At 46.0% G+C, this 22,990-nt stretch overlaps 1 protein-coding gene across 9 annotated transcripts in view; it reads right to left on the bottom strand.

The window, feature by feature from the left end:
• Positions 1-22,990, bottom strand: part of SMARCA2 (SWI/SNF related, matrix associated, actin dependent regulator of chromatin, subfamily a, member 2) — a 179,600-nt gene that overhangs the window by 144,539 nt on the left and 12,071 nt on the right. For all 9 annotated transcript variants that reach the window (XM_046023940.1, XM_046023944.1, XM_046023941.1 and 6 more), the window contains 4 exons: positions 21,156-21,416; positions 17,522-17,651; positions 11,481-11,855; positions 4,175-4,430 (listed from right to left, as the gene is read on the bottom strand). In XM_046023940.1, coding sequence (XP_045879896.1) covers positions 4,175-4,430; positions 11,481-11,855; positions 17,522-17,651; positions 21,156-21,380 — 986 coding nt within the window. In that variant the 5' untranslated portion in view covers positions 21,381-21,416. The remainder of the gene's footprint in view (positions 1-4,174; positions 4,431-11,480; positions 11,856-17,521; positions 17,652-21,155; positions 21,417-22,990) is intronic.

The following is a 22,990-nucleotide window of genomic DNA, read 5'->3' as shown; positions in this document are numbered from 1 at the left end:
CCAGAGTAAAATGACATGCGTTCGGTTCAGCACGGGTTGGGTGGGGAACGGGTATACGAGGGGCTCCTTTAATGTAGGAAATTTTCTCTCCTTGCGGTGGTTGTTGTCATTGTTAATAGAAATCTTCATTTTAAATAATGCTCCTCTCCAGACAATTTCATCTCCCCATCAATGGGATCCAGCAGGTAGTCCGATAAAGAGATTCGAGATTCTAAACTTCCAGAAACAACAACACAAGCAATACTGCTAACTGCAGGAGACTCATTTAGTGTCCTCACGAGCACAGAAAATTGAAGCAGAATTAGGTCACTCAGGTTTTTCATACAGATTGAACAGTAAATCAAGAGGGGTTACTGTTCCGGCAAGAAAAAGAGTTCCATTAGAGGTAACAGAATATTTGCTCAGGTCCAGAGGAGAAGTTTATGATTCCTGTAGGAGAGTTATTTGAACAGAAAATAACACTGGTACATTTTGTTCCTTCAAGAAGCTGAGTGACACTTTAAAAAAAAAAGAGAGAGAGAGAGAGAGAGAGAGGGAGAGGGAGAGGGAGACTGACTTTTTGTAACTCTGCTGATAAAACGGCCCTTGGTAATTTTCGGGAAGGAATTGCAGGGCTGCACTGGGGAGCTGAGGAAGGACGGAAGGCAGGCTAAGCAGACGAGGCTCGCCTCCTGAAGCAAGGTGCGCCACTGTGTCTGCACTAAATCCAGAGGTGATCCCGGAGAGGCCTGGCCTGATGCGACCAGGCTCTTCTCGGATAACTCCTTGGAATGACAAGTGCACCTTGCATGCAAACATCTGTGGAACTCGTCTGCATCCTAATGTGACATCCCCGAGCCCTTTGGCCCAAATGTCTAGCTCGGAGTGGAAGAACAGAAGTCAGGTATACTGACAGGGCAAGGAAAGTGTGCCAGAAAGACAGAGAAAAAAAAAAAAAAAAAGGCACTGGAAATATCTCTCCGACACTTACTACAGGAAAAGGCAGTCCGTTCCATCATTAAGAGAAAGATGGTCAAGAAGAAAAGGATCCAATTTAAATGGGAACAAAATGTTTTAATGGCAGAGCTTGTACGGATCTGAGGCAAAGTGTGCACAGGCAAGAAACTTATTTATGCTCTTGCCGCGTGAAGAAGGTCAATTTGTCAAGATTCTGATTTTATGATGAACAAGAGAAACAGCCAAATGACTTAAAAGTTCGAAAGAAATCTGAGATTCTGACAAGTTCCCTTCAATTTTCGTAGATGAGGTAAGTGATATTACAACGGTCAAAGACATGAATATCTGTTAGAATTTCTGACAGATGATTTTTGCTCCAACCAAGTTCATAAAATTATAGAAGAGGGTTTTTTTTTTCCCTTAGACCTTGCTCACATAGTCAATCAGAAGATGAAAAAACATCAGACCCCCCCAGTTACTGGTGCTAAAGATGAGTGAGCCGCTCTCTCAACAAGGGGCGAGAGTTCCTCCGCTCTCACAAGAGCCCACAGCACTTGATCAAATCCTTTCTAAAGGAGAAATGTAATTAATTTCTGCTACTGAACAATTCATCTCCATACAGAGAAGTCAGCTCTCGCCCCTCTGACCGAGGAAGATAAAAGATACGCTGCAAGCCTGCCAGTGGAAACCTATACCTCTTCTCAAGATGGCCTCAGGAAAGTTCAAGTCCAAAGGCCCCAGGTTTTCGGACCCAGGGTTGCCAGAGCGATGGTTTCGGAAGCCACGTGGCTTTCCGGAAGAGGAGACGTTTATCAAGCAATGATAATAATAGGACAAATAGTCATTACCCCATATTGTGCAGGGCTTATCATTTAAAAGATACTTACACCTGTATTTTTTTTTTTTCTTATTGGCATGGGACCAGAGGACCAAAACGTTTCCACCCTGGAACAGGCTACAACGTACCACTCAGTCCTATATACTTTGGGACATCTTCCATTAAGATCACTTCTGAAAAAGGGGCTACAATGGGCTCATGACTAGAAAGGCCTGCAAATTAAAGTTCTGGTAAAAACAATAAAGAAAATTTAGGACTCAGTAAAACACATACACACCCGACACAGGCTGAGTAAGGAAAAAAAAGTCCAGATGTGTTTCTAGGTATAGAGAGTGTCTGTTCTGAATATCGTTTGCATGACGGACAATGGTCCTTGTAGCTTTGCACATTCAAGGAAGGGAAAAAAAAAATGCTAGCTCTTAGGAACTCAGGATTTTAGAGTAACTAAACAATACCTCCTTGATTCCATTTACTGTCTTTTTGAAAAATACCTGTGGGGCCACATGGGGGGGCTCAGTCAATTAGGCAGCCGACTCTTGATTTTGGCTCAGGTCACGAGCTCAGGGTCGTGAGTTCGAGTACCGCATCCCATGGGGCTCTGTTTCCCGCTCCCGCAACCCCTTCCCAGCTTGCCAGTGTGCACGCTGTCTTAAATAAATAAATCTTTTAAAAGAAATACTTTTGAATTTTTTTTTTTAACTTGGTAACAGCATACAGGACCGTGTATAAAAAAGTTCTCCTGCCCCAAATGAGAATATAGGGCTAACATTTGACTTCGTACCACACAGTGATCTGCATAGCAACATTGCAATCCCAGCGGACTGATTGGGTATCTAACTCTCTAGGGGTACCTAAAACTCAGGCAACAGCAACATGAAAGCTCTTCATTGAGGATTAGTATTAGGAATGAGAGAAGAGCTCTACTCTTCATCCAAAAAGCTAAGCGCATTTAATGGCAAGTTACTGTGATTTCTTCCTCAGAGTCACCCTCAAAGCTGGCAAGTTATATTTTAATCTAATAACAAGTCATGTGTTTTTCAATAAAGACCCAGATAATGTCTTTCAAGGGAGCCTGGATGTTATTTACTAACATTCCCTAGGACTTCTAAACTTTAGTTTTCTTTTGACTGAAATAATAATCAGGAAACAGTAATAGCTGATATGTACTGAAAGTCTTTGTATCGTTTTATGTTCCCCCTACAAGAGGTCCTGCAACACTCTCTTTTAACACAAAAGGAAACTGAGTCACAGAGAAGAGATGTCACTTGGGGTGCCTGGGTGGCTCAGTTGGTTAAGGGGCTGACTCTTGATTTCAGCTCAGGTCATGATCTCAGGGTCACGGGGCTGAGCCCCATGTCAGGCTCCACACTCAGTGGGGAGTCTGCTTGGGATTCTCTCTCCCTCTCCCTCTACCCCTCCACCCCACTCACATATGCTCTCTCCCTCTCTCTCTCTCAAGTAAATAAATAACTAAAATCTTAAAAAGAAAAAAAAGGAGAGAGAGAGAGAGATGTTACTTGACCAAGGTAACACAGCTGGTAAGTGACAGAGCCCGCATGACCGGCCAACTCCAGAGACCGTGATCATAGCCTTGTTTTATCTTGACTCCTTACTCAAGGACTCTCTTTTCGGTTAACATTAACCATTTATTTATATGAAGGGCCTACTGGCTCCAGCTTGACCACAGTCCGTTTTTATAAATAAAGTTTTATTGGAACATGGCCAGTGCATCATCGTCTGTGGTGGCTCTCACGGTAAGGGCAGAGCTGAGGGACCTTCCTGTGGGCCTGCAAAGGGTAACATGTTTACCATCTGGCCTTTTACAGAAAAGGGTTGCCAACTACGGATGAGGACGAATATGCCAAGTCAGGTGAGAATCAAATTTCTGGAATAAGAGTTTAAATACGGACTCGCGAAGGCAGCTTACCCCTACGGCTGGAGCAAGCAGGAGAGCCACAAATGCACACTTACAATGAAGAAGCCCACTCAGCAGCTCTCCTTGCATGAGGTGTGTCATGCCCCTGGAGGTCCGGCTGGCAGGGCACACGCAAGGCGCGGCCAGCTCGGAGTCATTTGCAGGATAAAATGACACGCCACAACAAGGCCCTGCTTGGGCTAAGAGTGAGAAGACGCCCTTTTTGGATCCACAAGCTCTCGGGGCTGGGCTTCCGTCTTCGTCTGCCTGGCGCCCATGACGGTGCCTGGCGTGTCACCAGGGGGTGATGACCGTTTTCTGACTCCGTGGCTGAAAATCACAGCCCTGCCCACTCCCATCACCCCAGTGGCAAACAAACTCGGGGTCGGGCCTGGGCCTCCTCCCACAGGGCAGGGCGACCCCCCACCTCCCCCGGGCTCCGCGATGCTCACGAGGACGCCCCGGCCGGGGCTGGGTGCGGGTACCTGTACTCGCGCTCCTGCAGGATCTCCACTGGGTCCAGGCCTTGCGGTTTCTGGATGGGGCTGATGCGGCTCTGCTTCTGCTGCAGCTGCAGGACGGGCGAGGGCTGCCCCGGGGCCGGCTGCGGCACGGAGGGCCCGGGCACGGCGGCCGCGGGCGTCTGTGTGGCGGCGGGGGGCGCGGGCGAGGGCCGGCCGCTGGGCGCGGGCACCGGCAGCTTCTGCGGGGTGCTCGGGCCGCTCAGCTCGGGCCCCGGGCCTGCGGGACAAGAGCGACATGGGCAGCTCGGGCGGGCTGGCGCCCTCCGGCCACCCCCCGCCTGACCGCCGGCCCCCCGCCTCGGGGGACAACTGAACATCTCCGGACAAGGGAGGAGGAGGAAAGGAGATGGGGAATGGGGGAGGTTGGGGGGGGAGGAAAAGGTCAATGAGAAGAGCCTGGCATCTATCCCCAGAGCACCGTGCAATTCACTGATGAACACCGGTGAAATGGTCCAAAGACGATGCGAGTCGTACATCCATTAAAGGAATGCATGGTCAGCGTTTAATGTTGCTCTGGGGTGGGTTGTTGGGGTTTTTTATTTTTATTTATTTATTTTTTTTAAGGATCACAGGTGCATTCAAGAGCTCAGGAAAGTAAGGGAGTCATGCGGCAGTCCGATGCAGTCTGGGTGCGGTCCTAAAATCACATTCTGCAAACTGCACCTTGTGGGTCTTGAGACAGACCCTTAGCCTAAGCCCAGGTTTCCAAATACAGGCAGCAGCTCGGCCAGCCCACCCCTGCGAACCGAAAGGGGCACACGTTTTCCCTTAATGACCTAAAAGGCACATTTCAGGCTTAATCAGTGCATCTCAGGAACTGAAGGTTTGTTTGTGTGTTTTTTTTTTTTTTTTTTAAACCACATATAAGAAAATGTTTCTGAAAACATTCAGTGTGTGTGTGGGTCGGGGTGGGGGGGATAAGCAAATCCACTCATTCCACCTATAAAAACTAGCAAATATTAAGATTCAGGAGAGCATTTTTTTTTCTCATGCTAACAGAATAAAGGGATATGCAATCATCAAGCTTATCAAAAGGTACCTAATAAGTTAATTTAATGCAATTTTCCACATTAAACTTTAGGAGTTCAAATTGATTGCTAGGTATGGACCGAAAATAAGAAGTGTTCTGTCTCTCTTCAGAGTTAAATTTTTACTGACTTCAAAATTATAAATAAGATTAGTGATGCTACCAGATGAATTAGGAAATGAAAAAAAAAAAAAAAAAAAAAAACCTCAGTAAGCTGTTAAAACCTCTGAGAGGCATTCTCCCAAGCATTTTCTATATCTTCTCGAAAAAAAGTTAAAACTATTAAACGGTAATAAAATAATAGTCTGTATACTTCAGAGTGCCTTAATAATTAACCATACAAAGACGTACATTATGAAAAATTAGAAACATTTATTCAATTTCCAGCAAACACTATTCAGAAATGGGCTTAAATGACAATGCAAGGAGAGGATAAGGAAACATTTTGACAGGAGGAATGTGAGTAATTAGAACAAACTGCTTAGGAAACTGTACACGTGTGTGTGTGTGTGTGTGTGTGTGTGTGTGTGTGTGTGTGCATGGTACTAATGTTGTGCTTTTTTTCACCTTCCTTGTGAAATTAGATAAACTTTCCAAAACACATGCAGCTACATAATCCTGAGGTAGCCCTGGGTCCAGTGGGGGGTGAAAAACTCTTGAGGGAAGAAAAAATATATTTTAAAAAATTTTCTATTTTAGGCATCGTAGATGTACTGTCGTAATAAAGAGATTCTTTTCAGCTAAATACTTACTGATTTTTTTTTCTTCTGAATGGGAAGTCTTTTACATAATGCATCGCGTTTCATAATATTTTATATTTAGAAGTTTCTTTCATCCGTATATAAGAAACCGATTTCTACACATTAAATCTCAGGGTTGTTAAGCATTGGAATGAGTTATGGAGGGATGTTCTAGAATATGTTTTCCCTAGAGAGGTCTTTAAAACAGGGCAGATTTTTCATCTGGTTTACTTTAGGTGTGATCCAGCCAAAAAGAGAGGAGACAGAGATTTCTAACAGGTTGATTCTCTGTGATTCTATAAATCTCCTTAATAAAGTCAAGAAACTGGTAGAATTCAATATATTTCAAGACTCAGTACAAGCATACTAAAACCCACTCACTGAGCCCCCTAAAAACACCACCATCTTTAACGAAGAAAATGCAGGTCTTACTGATACGATAATATCGTAATAATTACTGTGTGTTCGGTTCTACGAGTATTTTCCTCCTTTCAAAGTTCAGATAATTCATCAACAAAGCCAGAACAGGGCATTGGTGTTACACCTGCCACCTGGTTCCAGAACTTTCTTCGTTAGCTTTCTCGCCTGTCATTACCTACGCAGAAACCTCTGATGACTCCTTGAGGTATAGTCAAGTCTGTATTTTTAAAGCCACATTTCATCAAAGGAAGGTATCCACACCATGTCTGATACCCCTAGTTCCAGTGCTAGTCATTTTCAGCCTATGACTCAAGACAAAATCCAATACACACGCACATGGCTCGACTTTCTGAATCCATTAAAGACAAAGACATTCTTAGTCAGCTGACCGACCCTTAAAATGGAGAAGCAGAGAGACAGAGACCCAAACATGAACTTCCATATTCAAATCTCCCAATTCAAAAAGTCCCACAACTTGCTGTGAATGGGCCTCAGATAGCCACTTAACCCCGTGAGGCTCAGTCTCCCCATCCTTAGAATGGGGTAGTAACCTCACCCCCTAGGATGGGAGTGAGGACTCAATGAGATTGGGCAGCCACGTGCTCCAAGCCTCCACTCTGGTCATTTTTTATACTAGCAAGGCCACGAAGGTTAGAAAGTCTAATTCAGTTACTTAGCTTTATAGAGAGACCCCATGGCGAAGGCAAGGCTTTTAGGGAAGCTTGGTACTGTGCTGGCTGGCAGTGCTGGGAGTACACTCTCCTACAGCAAACTTCAGGATGTTTCTGTGGCTCAAGACGACTTGGCACAAACATTCAGATAAGTCGGCTTGCCACCTGCTTCCTGCCGAGCTCCTATCAAGAGCCACTTACAAGCAAATTCCTTTCCCTACTAAACACTGCGAGTTCATTTACTGCGTGGGGCTATTTTTTTACTGAGAGTTCATTTACTGCGTGGGGCTATTTTTTCCTCCCTCCCAACAGATTACATAAAAACTCCTACTTACAGAGCCCAGGGAAGCGAGGACAGCTTGCCGCAGCTGGACATGCCCAGAATGTAACTGCCTGTTCCTCGGGTTTCTTGCTTGTCCCTCAGGCCACTTAGAGCCGAGGTGCCTGGCTGGGTAGGCTCTCTATTGACAGAAGCCATCCCTGCTACCGACCCCCGAAGTCTGCTAAACGATCAGACCGCTTCCCGGGATCTTCACACGTAAGACAAATTACATTCCTTAGCTTATCTCCTATCCACCCCCCTCCCAACATAAACAATTTAGGCTCAATTGTCAGAGCTCCCAAATGTGGCCGTTTTCCCCTCAGTCCTCACCTTGGAAATCAAGGCAGAGGTATGTCCAGACACCCCTGAGAGTGACCCCGTGCAGCTAAGGTGGGCAGGGGGGACCTTTCTCGGATGCATCCCTCTGCCTGATTTTAAGAAGCAGGGAAACGAACTTATTAAAACACCGGAGTCTCACATGTACAGAATTTCTGGGCATTCAGGGCTCACACTGTCTTCCTAGCATACTAGGATCCTCATTCAATATTCTGTGCCTTAAATAAGGATTTAAGTGGTTTCTATGGGTTGAGAAAAATAAATGTAATGAAGTGTATTTAAATTGAACGTACCTAGATATTTTAGGTACCCAAAAAGAGTGGGGATGGGAGGGGCAGGACATAGGAGAGACAAGTGCTGAGAAAAATTAGCAATGAAACGTTTACTTTCTACCATAAGATCCTCCCCACCCCACACCAACCCCCCCCCAAAAAACAAAGAACAACAAAAAAACAAAAAAAAAAACCCTGAAAAACCCAAATTATACAGTTCTTATTTTTAATTTAGCTTTATTCTGCATAGAAGAAAAAAATGAATCAAAGTGAAAAAACAAGATGATGGCTTAGATGTGCACAGAGCCCACAGCAGGTAAGGATTTAGAATTGTTTAAATTTAAGAAGAATTATTTATTCAGTGTGCAAATCCTACAGTCAACCCATAATTCTCCAGTCACAACCTTTGAGGATGTGGGTCACTTAGGGTGAGTCACGTCGCTGGAGCAGGTTTGAAGCAGTCCACTCCAGCCAAAGAGATTCTCCCAAACACGAGTAACACTCCAAAGCCGGACAAAAGAAACATGGAATATACCGCCAGATAAATGGACATCCTTAAACTTATTTTTTTCCCTGATATATTAGTAGAGGTATTTATACACAATTAATACTTTTTTTTTAAATTAAGGAGGGACAGCGATAAGTAATAAAAAATTAAAAAATATTAACTCTAAAAATAAAATATGCTTTGCCTTATTTTGACTTGTCCTAAATGCCAACCCCCCAGAAAAGTCTGTCAAGTAACAATGTCATCTGACTCTGAAAGCTGAGGATTGGGGACAAGCTGTGCAACACTTTGGGGTGTAGCTGCCTTCCCAGTGGCAGGAATGGGTCTGCTCTGTTGGCAGGAGGGAGCTCCCTCCAGCTGTGTCCACAGACTCCTTGCCCACTCTGGCATAAAACACTATCTGCCCAAATACCTTCCTTCCTAATGAAGCCTGACCGCCAGAAATACAAGGGACAGAGCACTGAGTAACACAACGGGTTCCTCCTGACGACAAAGGCCTGGTGAGCAAAGATGAAGCATCAGAGATGGGTAACGTCTGGTCCAGAAAACACACTCGGGATTGTGCTTACTGGGACGTGAAGTGGCCGTTAGGCACAGTGTCCAGACAACGGAAACTTGATCCCCTAAGTTTTACTACTTTATTCGGTCTCCTTATTCGAACTTTGGGTGAAAAGGTTTCTGAAATGAATCCTTCAGCTTCCTTTAAAGGGTACTCTGGCCTCTTTTCCTGCTGTGCACGGGTCCTTTTAAAAAACACCCATGTCTGGGGCGCCTGGGTGGCTCAGTCGGTTAAGCATCTGCCTTGAGTTCAGGTCATGATCCCTGGGTCCTGGGATCGAGTCTTATATCGGACTCCCTGCTCAGAGGGGGGTTTGTTTCCCCCTCTGCCCTTCACCCTGCTTGTGCGCTCTCTCTCTCTCTCTCTCAGATAAAATCTTAAAAAAAAAATTAAAAGCAGCAATGCTCGTGGAAGTCTGTGATGACACCCCAGGCCATGTTTCGATGCACAGCGAAGGACGCCTAGAGGACACGGTCCTACACCACTAGCGCCTGGGAGGTACTGGCTTTGCTTCTCCCTCCTCCAACTACCAACTCTCTGGTGGTTGCCCTTCAGCCTCTAGAGGAAACTACTGCAATGTGGCATGTTCCAGAGTCCTAATTCCGCTGCCCTTGTGTCTGGAGAACCAGTGGACAGCCTCTAGGTAAGGAGCGGAGATCCTTTACCTTTTGGGACACACATGAGGAAAACGGCTGCTGTCTTTGGCTCCCGGTTTAGGACACGTTCTTTCCCTGGCCATGCATGAGCACCTCTGTGATGAAGGAGCCAGAGGGTAAGGACACAGGCTCTGGGGCACACCCCTAGCATGCGCGTCCCGTCCCACGTGCAGAACGTCGAGCTGAGCACAATGCACAAGGCAGGCCCATGGGTACTTAGGAAGCACAGGCTACACACCCAGAGACATGTGTGTACTTTTCCCTTCCCTCTGGCTGCCTTCCCAAGAGCTGGAGTTAGACTGTTCTGAACCCTCCAAACGCAATGGATGTCCACACTCCCATTTTCGGCCCGGCTTTCCTCAGTCCACAGGGTCCTCCACCTGCCAGAGCGCCACGGTCCCTACACAGAGGTCTGGAGCGGACGCGATCCTTTCTTGCTCCTTAAACACCCATTCCTAAGGCTACATCCGCAATTAACAAGGTGAGTTAATCCTTCCGGTAGGCCAACTCATGGCGCGTCCCCCACCAGAAAAGAAACGTTTGCAAACCCAGAAGGCAGACGGTAACCGAAAGATAATACTACTAATATGAACTCCTCTCCACTGCCTAAGTCCCCAAGCTAGACAAAGTACCAATGTCCCAAACGAATCATTGGCAGTGATCGGCACGTCCTGGCTTGCCCCAGGGAGAGGGAAGCAGTCACAGGACAGGGTGTCAACGTTGAAAAGACCCCGGGATTCCAAACTCTACTTAGGACAGAACCATCAACTCTTCGTTTATCTGGTGGTTAACAGAAACCTTGCCAGAGGAAACAACGTTCGCGGAAGCTCATCGCACAGCCCCCCCGCACCTCTGAATTCTAGTGGCGGGGTCCAGCCAGACCGTCAGAAGGCCATGCAAAGGACCAGCTCATCTCCACCGTTACGTCCTATCACAGCCTGGGATCTGATGCCAGGGTCTATAGAAGAAAGAGGCCGCGTGAATTCTGTCACTCTGTTTATTAGGAACAAATCTTATCGATGCCTCTATCATGCAGTGTCTCTTACAACAATATTAACAATACCAATAATTAAAAAAAAAAAAAAGATCCCACCTGGAAAATCTACCTTATAGTCTCAGGCTAGAAAAGGCTCTGCGTCCCTCTGAGTAATGGGTAAGCCGCCTGCTTCTGCATGGTGAGGCTTTGGTAGCAGACCCGGGGTCTCCTCTCCTGGCTGCCAGGAAGCCGCAGTCCTCTCTCCGGCAGCAACCTGAGCTCTGGGGGGCCCTCCACGCCCCTGACCTCCCTGACCCCGACTGCTATTTCCCACTGTTTCTGATTTCCTACTTGATAATGACTTTACCGCAGGTTAACTCTGTGGAGGTCTCCCTAAATGCTCTTCACCACACCAGGGGGCAGAGAGGAATAAATCAACACCCACAGCGTGGCTCAAGGAGAGCTGAGTCTAGGGGTGCCTCCTGGCCACGGGAACGCTCTAGGGGCTTGGTTCGTAACCTGGACGGGGTGGCCGGGCTCCCCACCGGACCAACCTTGAACCTCTTCAAAGAGAATGCACTATCGCGGGGGACACGGCTTCCTTCCGGGGAGCCCTGCGGGGCAGGGGCCCAGGGATCCAGCTAGGGAAGCCACACCAGGGTACAACAAAAGGCTAAGCCAGAACGGGGCTGAGAGCAGCCCAGCGCCTCTGCGCCCTTAGCAGTCCTCCTTAGCCGAGCTGGACCGTCGCGTTACTCATTTGGTTGCACATTAACCTACCAGATGGTCTGTTGTAGTTAACAAGGGCCTGCGGCTGCGGCTGCTGCGCCTGCGGCTGAGGCTGCGGGGGCGGCTGCTGCTGCTGCATGCCGGGCAACGTCCTCTTCCCCTGGACTGCAAGCTGCAGTGTTTCGGGGAGCGGCTGGCCCCGGGCCAGCATTTTGTAAGCTAAAATCTGCGCTCGCAGCTGATGCAGTTGGACGGGGCTAAAAGGCGAGGGACCTCTGTTGGGCTGGCTCATCGCCTGCGGATCGCCCGAGATGAGGGGCCCCGGCTGGCTCGGCGGCATCTGCGGAGGGGTCGGGCCGCCTCCCGACATCGGGCTGGAGACGTGCTCTGGGGCTCCCAGCGGAGACGGGTGTGGCGACATGTAACCTAGAATAAAACAGGAAAGGAGATCACATGCTGCCCCCAATGACCCTGGAAGCCCGGCAATCGTGGTCATTTGGATGATTTTCTGCAATGGCACCGCCTGCTAGAAATTTAAATATGCATCACTTAATTACAGAACTACGGGTGTTTACCAAATTGCCCTGTACCAAATACATGTGGTGAAGATTTTCCAGTCATCACATTAAAAAGTGAAAGACACAGAGCCAAGTTTGGTAATACATTTTGCTGAAATCAACATACCCCAAATATCATTTCGAAATAAAAAATGATTAAAGACGTAGTTTACATTCTTTTTTTTTTTCACGCTAAGTGACAGCACATATCAATTAGGACAAGCCACATTTTAAGCAAAATGATCAATAGCCACGTGTGTTCTAGAAGCTACGCTGCTAGTGGCTGTTGCACACATAAAGCCAAGACAGCAGGGGACAGTGTTACACGTTAAAAGTAGTTCCAACCTGCAGAACAGAACCTGGTGAGTGTGTACTATCTCGCAACGGGGAATGAAGAGTCTCTTATGGGACAGCAAATTATTACTTGGTATATTATCGTGCACAATTATTGAAGGCCTCCACTGCCACAGGGACTACATGAGGCACTTAGTTTTCTCCCTTGAAACAGAGCCTGATGGAAGGATTGAGTGCAGGGGATTTACTTGGAAGGTGCAGGCACACTGGCTTGGGGGGTGTGGGTAGAGATAGATGAAGTAAGTAGGAGACAGCAGCTGCTCTAGTGGGTGCTAATTTTAGGTACAATCTCTGGTGTATGAGGTCAATGACTCACCTCTAAATTATCCTAGGGAACGAGGTGGGGGTAGGGAAGAAGCTGGGGTATTTACACTCTTAGGATCATCAATCACTGCTTACGTCACTGGTTTCAATCTGGGGATTATTAGTCCCCAATGACTTTTCCAGGTGTGGGTAAGAGGGGCTGAAGTCCATTGGAGGCTCCACTGGAGGCAAGACAGCAGGCTGGCCAGTGGACTTCAAGTGGGTGGAAGGACGGACAGGGAGGGTAAGGACAATTAAAGGGATACAAGCGGCGTATACATTGTTTCTTTAATCCTCACCACAGTCCCCAAGGCTAAGTGTTGTTACTTCCATTTTTTTTTTTTTTTTAAATAAGGAAACTGAGACTCAGAGTGTCACATAATTAGGTCTTGGCAGCTTCAAGATACAAACCGAAGTCCGTCTGACTCCAATGTATATATAGTCTTTCCAGGCTCTAATATTAATTTGGTTTTACACAAACAAGTTAGAGACTTGAAAGTCTCAAAAATCTTCTAGGAACCATTTACAATATCCCATAAACACGAGAGTAGTCTGTTTGGGCTTTAAGAGATCTACGTGGGAAATTTAAGAATACATTTCTCAGAGAAGAAAGGTTAAAAAAAAAAAAAGCCTGAAGTATTTCAAGGAACTCATTTCAGGAGATGAACTATAGATCCTGGCCAACGAATTCCTAGAAAAACCTATGACTGAGCATTGCTGGCGTGAGAGCCAAGGTGAGGAGGGAACGAAGTAGCCTCCTGCAATCCTAAAAGTTGCCCCGAATTCAAACTGAGTGCTAATTAATCGAGTCACGGGTGTCCTAAGACACAATATAAAATATCAGATTCAAGGTCTTTGCCCTTTAATAAATGTACTCGAAGTCACAATTATCATAAAGGTCATCACACAGGTGTTTATTAGACATCTGCTGTGTGTTGGAACTATGTCGGGCTTGAGCAGAAAGCTCCCGCATCCACGTGGGATCACGGAGGCCCAAGAACATCAGACCGACGCTGAGTGGGGACTCAGCGTCACCACTGAAAAGACTAGAGAAGAGAAAGGCCATAATTTTATCTCGAATCCCAGTTTGGAAAGGGAAATAAATGTATTTAGATGGTCTAAGATGAGGGTAGGTTCTGTCCGACAAGCCGGTGAGCCTCGGAGACCCATCCAAAGCAACGCCGCCCTGAGGAGAACTAGAAGATGTACTAAGTCTCATTCCCCAAATCCCCACCTCATAACGGAGTGCAAAACCACTCAGCCATTAGGGTTCTAGTCAACCATCTGAGACAGCCAAGAAAGTGCCCCAGAGCAGCCTGCATGACCAGCAGAAGTTTAAAGCCCGGTATGCTGTCACTTATGACAGAAAACGTTTGAGAGGATCCCCAACACGCACAGAACTTTGTCATTAACATTCTTCCTCCTCCAGGAGGCTTATGTTCGCCCTTTAATTGTAATGCTGGTGCCTGCAGGCATATAGTTTGCTCATTGTTGAAAGCACCATCCTGACACCTTTTGACCAACCCTCTGTCTACCACAGGGGGAGAAACCTGCAACCAAAAATCTTCCTACTGGGATTTGCATAGTGGAATGGGTACCATCAGGCATTGAAATGGGTCCTATGTCTCCTGCCTTCCGGTCTCTCCTATTTCCAAGGTCATCAACTGTGGCTTCCCCAAGATGCGTCACAGGACGGCCAACACAATGGACCAAAACATCACACAATGCAGTCGAAACTCAACTGTGGACTGAACTGCTCTGTCAAACTATGAAGTATGGGAAAATGAATCTAGAAACGTGAGACAGTTGTACCCGGCACAGCGATTAGGTTTACCTCACATTCACTGAGGAAGACACTGAGAGTGGAATAAAAATCATTTTCTGGAATTAATCCATGCAACAAAATTTCACCTCAAATGTGACAAGAAACTGGGGATGGGAAAAAAAAATTTTTTTTCCTAAGAAATACAGGGGATGTTAACAGAATCATTCTATCTCAGTATGACATTAAAAATGTGACTGTTTAAGCTGAAGAGATTTTTTTTCCCCCTACATGACTAGCATTCCAAAAAACTTCAGGAAAAACCAGAATCTAAATGATGAGACAACATAACATATTTTAGTAATTATCTTTAGTTAAGGAAACGGGGCGACGCAATCTCCTGAGAGAGAATAGATATTTGTCTGTGGGACGCCAGTGTCGATACCGAATCTGCTCTTTTTGAACTCCGGTTTGATTTGCACATTCAAAAGTGGTCCCAAAAAATGTGGCAGTTTTCCGTTCCAAGTCTGAGGGCCATTATCTCCCTGGTTTCACCTTGCTTCAAGAGAAGCGGTCATGTCTTTCCTTTTAATAATCTTGAACATATAAGTGCCAATTTTATATGAATTTTCTCTTCTCTCTCTCACACACACAACACACATGCACTGAATATTATATTCTTGCCTTTGAAGGCTTTTCCTGTCCAATGGACTAAAAATAAACAATGTTATCATTTGGGACCATAAGGTACACGATTCAACATTTATTGAAGGAAATGGTTTTGTTTCTCAACCAATACCGCAAAATAACCTAATACGTTGCTAGGTAGTTTAAGCTAGCAGTTTTCCAATCAATACCACACCTCTCCATACGTGTGTTTATAAAGGTTGTTTCTTTTTTTTTTTTTTTTTAGAATGGGGTCTTTAAAGATACATGCTATTACAGGGTCTATTTTCTTTTTAGATCATTACATAGAATAAGACCTATTATACCAATACTACTTTATGCAAAAATATGCTTTTAAATAACTCATTCCCCAGCCTGCAATGCACTTTACTGGTTGGCAGAAATATATTACATGCTAATTCGGATTCCATTTAATGCAGACCCCTACATTTCCAGGTAATTACGACTTGCTGAAATTATATAAAAATTAGTATCTATTTAAAATGGTTGACTGGTGAATGCATCAGCTCACTTCTCTACCTAACTGAGCAAAATGAACAAGGTATCTATCCAGTTAAGTCCTGGATGATGTACCAAGTGTTGGAGATCCCAAGAAGAATAAAAGGAAACAAGCAGTGAGGGAAATTTTAAGATACATGAAAGTGCTCACCGAAAATTCGTGCATTTAAAGTGTTTTGTGTTGGAGGTTTCCCTCAGGCCCTACTCCTAGAGGCACTGCAAAGCCGGGAGCAGACAGTGCAGGCAGTTGGCTTTGACCATCGTGGAACGTCATTCATCTACACCTCTCCGGGAGTATAAAACAGATCTTCATTAGCCTGGGAACACACCTGGCTCCTTAGAATTTAACTGTTAATCCTGCGAGTGATTCTTAGCCCTGAATGGGTCAAGTATTTTCTTCCTATACTGCAAAAAATCCAAAGGAATCAGGCAGTCTGGCTGCCGTGGTCAAAATTTGAGGCGTCATCTGAGATACTCGTACCTGTTTGCCATCAAAATTTCAATCAGAGGCTGGGATTTTCAAAACCTGCTTGACTACGAATGAAGATATACTCCTATGCTTCCATGATTTACGTGTGCGCGCACACACGCACGCACGCGCACACGCACGCACGCGCACATTTAATTCTGAATACCTTTCTCAAAATCCTCAGTCAAAAAATCTCCCCTCAGGTGGAAGGATGGTCGATCAGGAATAGAGAAAAAACCCCACATATGTTAAACGACAAAGGACTACCTATGACAACACATAAACCACAAACTTTGAATGTGAAGATCAGCATGTTAGGGTTAACTTGTCCTTGGTTAAGGCAGGCCCTTGCATGTTGAAATGACCGTCCAGTGATTCTGCAAACAGGTCACACTCAAAGTCACTGTGCCTTCAACAGTGAGGGAGGAAAGTGCCAAGGAGAAGAGAAATATGCCATATATGGATTGGCCATTACTGTGGGTTGAATTATGTCCTCTACAGGGATAGGCCAGGGCCCTAACCTCTAAGACCTGTGCAGGTAACCTGATTTGGATACAGGATCCTTGCAGATGTCATCAAGTTAAGATGAGACCATACTGGATTGGGGGGGGACCCTAAACCGATGACTGGTGTCCTTACGAGAAGAGGGGAATCTGGCCATAGGCACAGACACTCCAAAGGTCACATGGAGACCAAGAAGGATTGGAATGAGAGATCTACAAGCCAAGGGGTGCCAAGGGTTGCTCTCAACCACCAGAAGCTAGGAAGAGGCAAAACAAAAGGTTTTTCCTGAAAGCCTTCAGAGAGAGCAGGGTCTGCTGATACCTTGATTTCAGGCTTCCAACCTCCAGAACTGGGAATCAATTTCTGTTGTTTCATTGCCTGCCCTTCTCACCCCCCCCCGCCCCCCCCACCCCCGTTTGTGGGAATTGGTTACAGCCGTCCTAGGAGACAAACACAGCCACCCACCAGCAATGACAGGTAATTCCACAGCCAGAAAAAGCCACCTTACCATGTCTGAGCATGCAATTCAAGGGACACAGGTGGCTCATCTTACCTTCACATCTCTGCTGTCATCTAGAGGCAGACCTGGTTTCTCCTTCTGGCCCTGTCACTTACTCACTTAGGAAAACAGCAAATTCTCAGAGATTCAGCTTTCCCATCTAGAAAACGGGGCTGACCTCATTTACCTTCAAAGATCGTAATAAAGAATCCGCCTCGGGTGCACAAAGCCACTTTGCAGATTGCCTGGACACAGCGGGGGGCTAGTAGAATTTACAAGGATCTTGGAAATAACACCGCCCATACGAAAATCATAGTCGTGTTGGCATGGCTGCGGGGAGAAGCACCCTGCAGGGTTCAGCCTTCCTTAGACACGTTCTTTGGAAGTCACAAGTAAAGTAACCGGTAGACAGAAGACAGACAGTGTGGAGCCAACAGCAGGTGTGCGGCGGACACAAACCTTGGCTGTGTTGATCCATCGGACTCTGGGGAGGACCCATTCCCGGGTGAGGCGGCCGCATACCAGAACCCTTCAAGGAGCCACAGTGCATATCTTCTAAAATCCCTTTGTCGTGCAGACCATCGGTGGGCTGGAACATTGAAAGGACATCAGTTAGGTGTCTCCAGAAGGTACAAGATTTCCATCTGGGCCTTTAAGATCCCTCACTTTTAAAGTCTTCAAAACCGTGGCATAATCGTCCATTGCTCATACAACAGACACGTACTTTTATACCTATACGACCTGTATTTTCATATATTACCCATACTTCATAGGTGGGGATGAAAAAAAAATTAGACTACACCAAGAGGGTCAGCAAAACTATCCATAAGTCGAAAGTTAAGGCTTTAAACAGTTGGGTTTTTGTTTTTTTTAAGATTTTATTTATTTATTTGACAGAGAGAGAGATCTCAAGTAGGCAGAGAGGCAGGCAGAAAGAAGGAGGAAAGCAGGCTCCCTGTGGAGCAGAGAGCCCGAGGCTAGATCCCAGGACCCCTGAAGTCAGTACCTGAGCGGAAGGCAGCGGCCCAACCCTCGGAGCCACCCAGGCGCCCTAAACAGTTGGATTTTTGTGTGTGTATGATGTCAAACGCCTACAAATAAAAATGACGTCCTGCTCACAGATGCAAGTCGCTCTTCCCTACCCTTTCAAGTAAGTCCTGAAACCTTTTGTGGTTGAAGGCAGGCCGAAGTCCGAAGGAAGGCTATTTGAAATGTCTGCAATGATGGTTTTTTGTTTGTTTTTTTTTTTTTTTTTTGGTCGTATTTTTTTTCATCAGAGAGGAAAGAACTATACGGAAAGTTTCAAAGTCAAAACCAGAAAGTTCCAGGCAGTGGGGAAAAGAGGAAGAGCGGGGCAGGGCGCTGCGGGAGGAGGAAGGTATGACGGACGAACCTGCGCCACAGACAGAAGTCAACTTGCAAACGTTTTCAAGGCAGAGTTTGGGAAGAAAAAAGAAAAAGTCAAGATCACAGGGACTCCAACCAGGACCAGGATGTGAGGCCTCATGCCTAACAGGCACACGATAAAGAGCCATCGAGCTGACATTAATCCAATCCAGAATTGGGCAACAGAACATGTGTGTGGGGAGGTGGGGGGGAGGAAAACTCTATTCCTCCCCGAACTGGAAGAGCAATTTTCAGAACTGCCTGAAAGAAATAGTTCCAGGAGTTTATAGAAACCAAATGACTTCAAGCAAGAAAGTATGAGTGTTTGCAGTTTTACAGAAAGGAAAGTTAATTTCTGCAGAGTCAAAAGCATGCACTTGAAAAGAGGAGAAATTTACCATAAAGAGGATGTTCGGAAGAAAAATGGGAAGAATTTGGTATAAAGAATGTCTCTGAGTCTGTTAAATAGTAATAATAGGGAGGAAATCAAAGCAACACAAGCAGATGTATTTAGGCCACTTGTTTATTTCCAGCGACGTTGAAAAGCAAAAAGCTGCATCTCAGAGGGAGAAGGAGGAGAAAGACAAGGCACAGAACTGCCCTGGAAAAGGACTCAGAAAGGGGAGGCATCTGGTCAGCAGGTGTGAACTCGAGGCTCTTAACCGCATCCCCACGCAGGGAACCATCTGGGGGGTTGGGAGGAAGGAAGAAACAGGAGGGAAAAATGCAAACTCTGTAAAACAAGAGTAAAGTGAAACAAAAAAAGAGTATCGTGGGGGATAATGAGAAAATACGAGAAAGGCACTAGATCACAAAGTAGAAGGGATCAGAAGAGATGATCGCCCATAGAAATGACCCAGTGCAAAAATCCATCCGTGCCCCAACACTCAGTCATACCTTTCCACCTTCCAAATGCCTAAATAATACTAAAGGTCAGCTAAATCTTTCCTTCACGTTTTATCTTTCATTTGGGAGGTGAGACAGCCTCGAACCCCCCTGAAATTATTCAAACCACTTGGACTAAGGCCCACGGGTGACAGATCAGGCCTATAATCGCTCCCAAATTAATTTAATAGGAACGCAAGACAATGTAATGACTTCAGTATGTCAAGATGTTCAATACGTCCCCTCAAGAGTATGATTTGGAAAACAAGCAGCTTGCTTTCTTTACATACCGGACAAGCTAAAAATGTGTTAAAAAAACAAAACAAAACAAAACAGACTCGAAAGCAGAGCAAGAACGTGGGACGACAAAGCAGGGTGTCCAGTGTGTGTTGTTAAAGGAGAAGAGGAGGTTCCAGAGTAATTAACAGTGATGACATGGTGGCATTATGGCGAAAGGAAAACAAATCCAAAAAATCAGACCTGTATGATGCGCACACCTGGATTTATCCAGGACCTTTCACTGAGCAGGGAGGAGCGTGAGGTGTAAAAAGCAAGCACAAAGCCGTTACCTGGGGTGAAGCCAGGATTAACCGTTTCTTTATCTCAGTACGGTTTTACTTTTCAAAATGAGTACATATTATTTTCCTGATTTGAAAATCATTGAATAACCAGATTTGTTAAAAAAAAAAAAAAAAAAAAAAAGGAAGAAGAGCAAAGGAAAAAGGAAAAGGAAAAGAAAGGAAAGGGAAAGACAAGACAAGACAAGGGTAAGAAAAAGGGTCTTCCCTTCTGGGCGCTGACGCCCTACTTTAATTTAAAACTGACCTCCAGTCCTACACGACTAGAGGAAAGACTTGCTCTTTTTTGATGTAATCCTTCTGTTTTAAACCAGGATCTTCCATGGTCTGTCTCCCTAATACCAAGAGGCAGCCTGACCGCCCCATCTATCTGTGACGTCATCCAAAAGGGATGGAAAACCTCTACTTGTCTCATCACACACGCCCCTCGGGTCACTGTAGTGTGGCCTCACTGAGTTTCACTGGCCACTTACTCACTTTCAGAGCAAACAGTCACAGGATCTGGTTGGCTTTCTCAAGAGGCAGCTCTCTCTTCTTTGCATCTCCTGTGAAAGGCCTAACACCTAGTTATACTGAAGGGATCCCTCCTACAGCCACAACCCAAGCCTCATCAATAGGAGAGTATTACAACCTCAGTCCAGAAACAGGCAGATGGACCTGCACTGTGCAGAATCCCAGCCCTCTTCCAAAATCAGAATAAAGCCACTTGACGGGGGAGATAGCAAAGTGCATTTTAGGGAGTCCCTGGAAACTACTTCATTTCAATAAAGCCTTAACAAAAAAAGAAGCCTTAGAAAATGACTCGTTTACTTTCCACTCTGTGGGATCTATTTTTTTTAAAGTAAGTATCAACATTCTTAGGGAAGAATAAATTTCAATACATCCATTCGTGGATGATATGTGATTTTACATATACAGCCGGAGAAAAATCAAGATTTATGCGCAAATATACGTACTCACCAGACCCACAGCCCACAACCCACAAATCACAGAATCTAATTGTCAGAACTACAAATCCTATCTAGCATTGTTCAAAAAGCCAAGATTTGATCTCCCTTTACAACGTCTGTAACAATAACAGAGCCTCAGAACGTATGTTTTTAATAATATACAAGATAAGAAGACAAAGACATTGCTTGATTCTCTTATTAACAAGAGTAGGGGAAAAAAAGAGTGGGTGTTATTAGGGATATTAGCCATCCATGCCTCAGAAGACAAGGGCGAACAAGAAAATAAACTCTTACCTTATGCATCTGGTGCGTGCCTTCCTGCGGGAAGTCAGCGGACCCCATGGCCGGCATAGGGTGTGAGACACTGGGAGGTCCAGGGCTCGGCCCCATCATACTGTGCACAGAACCCGGGGACGGTCCGGGTCCTGGACTAGGTCCAAGAATGGGTCCAGGTGAGGGTCCGGGCCCCGGCGAAGGCCCTGGGTGGGGCATCGCGCCAGGGTCTGTGGGTGTGGACATCTACCTCTCCGGTCTTGGCCAGTCGGTAGAGGGATCCTGAGTCCGAAGGAAGAAAAGAGAAAGGAATGTCTTCAACATGATGTTAGGATCAGAACGAAACAGTGTGAGTCTTTCACGGTGCCATTTCTGTAACAAACATCAAACAGGACTGCCCTGTCGCATCCAGATGTTTGAGGGAGCGCGATAGAGATCCATCTGCCCTAGTCTTTATGAAGACCACTTGTTTAAAAGGAAAAAAAAAACCCACTCTAAATGATTCCCCAGAAAGATATAAATCATCCAAGATACAAAAAAAGACCCACTGGAGAAACTCAAATTTAACACATAAGCAGAATTCTAAACAAGTTGGAAATTTATTACCAGAGTCAACAGATGCTCTCCATTACTTACTGGCTTGGGCACCTTACAAGTCATTAACCCCCCAAAGCCATTAAAACATAAAACCCCTGAAAAAGTATCCAACCAAGACACATTTTCCTAAGCGAATGAGCGCCGGAAACTTCACAGAGAATTCTAGACAGTTAAAGGCGGGGAAAGAAGTACAATTTCAGAAACAGAGAAGGAAAGAGAATTAGCCATTGTGGGAAAAGCAGAGGCTGTGGGACAGGGGTTCAAATACCCACAGAGAACAGCGAATGGCTGAGACCGAAACGCAGTGTTAAGTGGTGTGTGACCTCCGGGTCTCCCCTGCCCCCCATGCATCATCATCGTCCCCACCGTCTCTGCTGTACTACAAGTAATCAGAAGAAACAGTTCATTGATTTCTTTTTTTAAAGATTTATTTGTTTGACAGAGGGAGGGAGAGCACAAGGAGGGGGAGCAGCAGAGGGAGAAGCAGACTCCCTGTTGAGCAGGGATTCCCAGTAGGGGGCTTGATGATCCCAGGACCCTGAGATGATGACCTGGACTGAAGGCAAAAGCTAGCCAGGCGCCCCAGAAGGAACGGTTTCAAGTGTGGCCCTCCTGCCGGCTCATGAATCGAAGACCAATTGGAGAACTGAGACCAGGGATTCAACCTTGGCTTCTCTGTGGCCCAAGATCTCCAAGAGAAGTCATCTGTGACTACCGGATCGCACCCAGCACGGACAAGGTGAGAAAATCCCAGTTCTCCGACTTCGGGAAAGTCAGATTCCATCACCCACGCTCCGAGACTTCTTGACATCCCCTCCCCTGAGGAACCGCCTCATAGTGGGCATGCCTGCCTCTTGGACAGGAGCCAAGACGAGCAAATACGCTGTTTCCCAGAGGCCCCATCGATGATAACTGCAGAGTGCTAGTGGTCAGCGTGACACGGGACCTGATGCTACCTGGGGCCATGCACACTGTCCACACAAAAAACTCTTCTGCTGTCAACCTCACAAAACACAGAAAGAGACCCCATCGGTGATTTGTTTACCCACTACTTAGTGGCAGGGCTGGGAATGGACCGCAGGGGCCCAGCCGCTCAGGGCCGGGGAAACGCAAAACCCCACATTAGTTTCTTGCGTAGCCACCGGCTCGCCTCTCTTGCTGAGTCTCTGGAAAGTGAGAGCCTCGAGGGCAGGGGTCTTGCTCTCCTTTACTCCTGTGTGTCCCCTGCAGCCCGCCTGTAGTGCGGGAAGGGCTCAAAA

This window comes from Meles meles, chromosome 11 (assembly GCF_922984935.1).
Source record: "Meles meles chromosome 11, mMelMel3.1 paternal haplotype, whole genome shotgun sequence".
Lineage (NCBI taxonomy): Eukaryota > Metazoa > Chordata > Mammalia > Carnivora > Mustelidae > Meles > Meles meles.
This window is presented reverse-complemented; position numbering and strand designations above follow the sequence as displayed.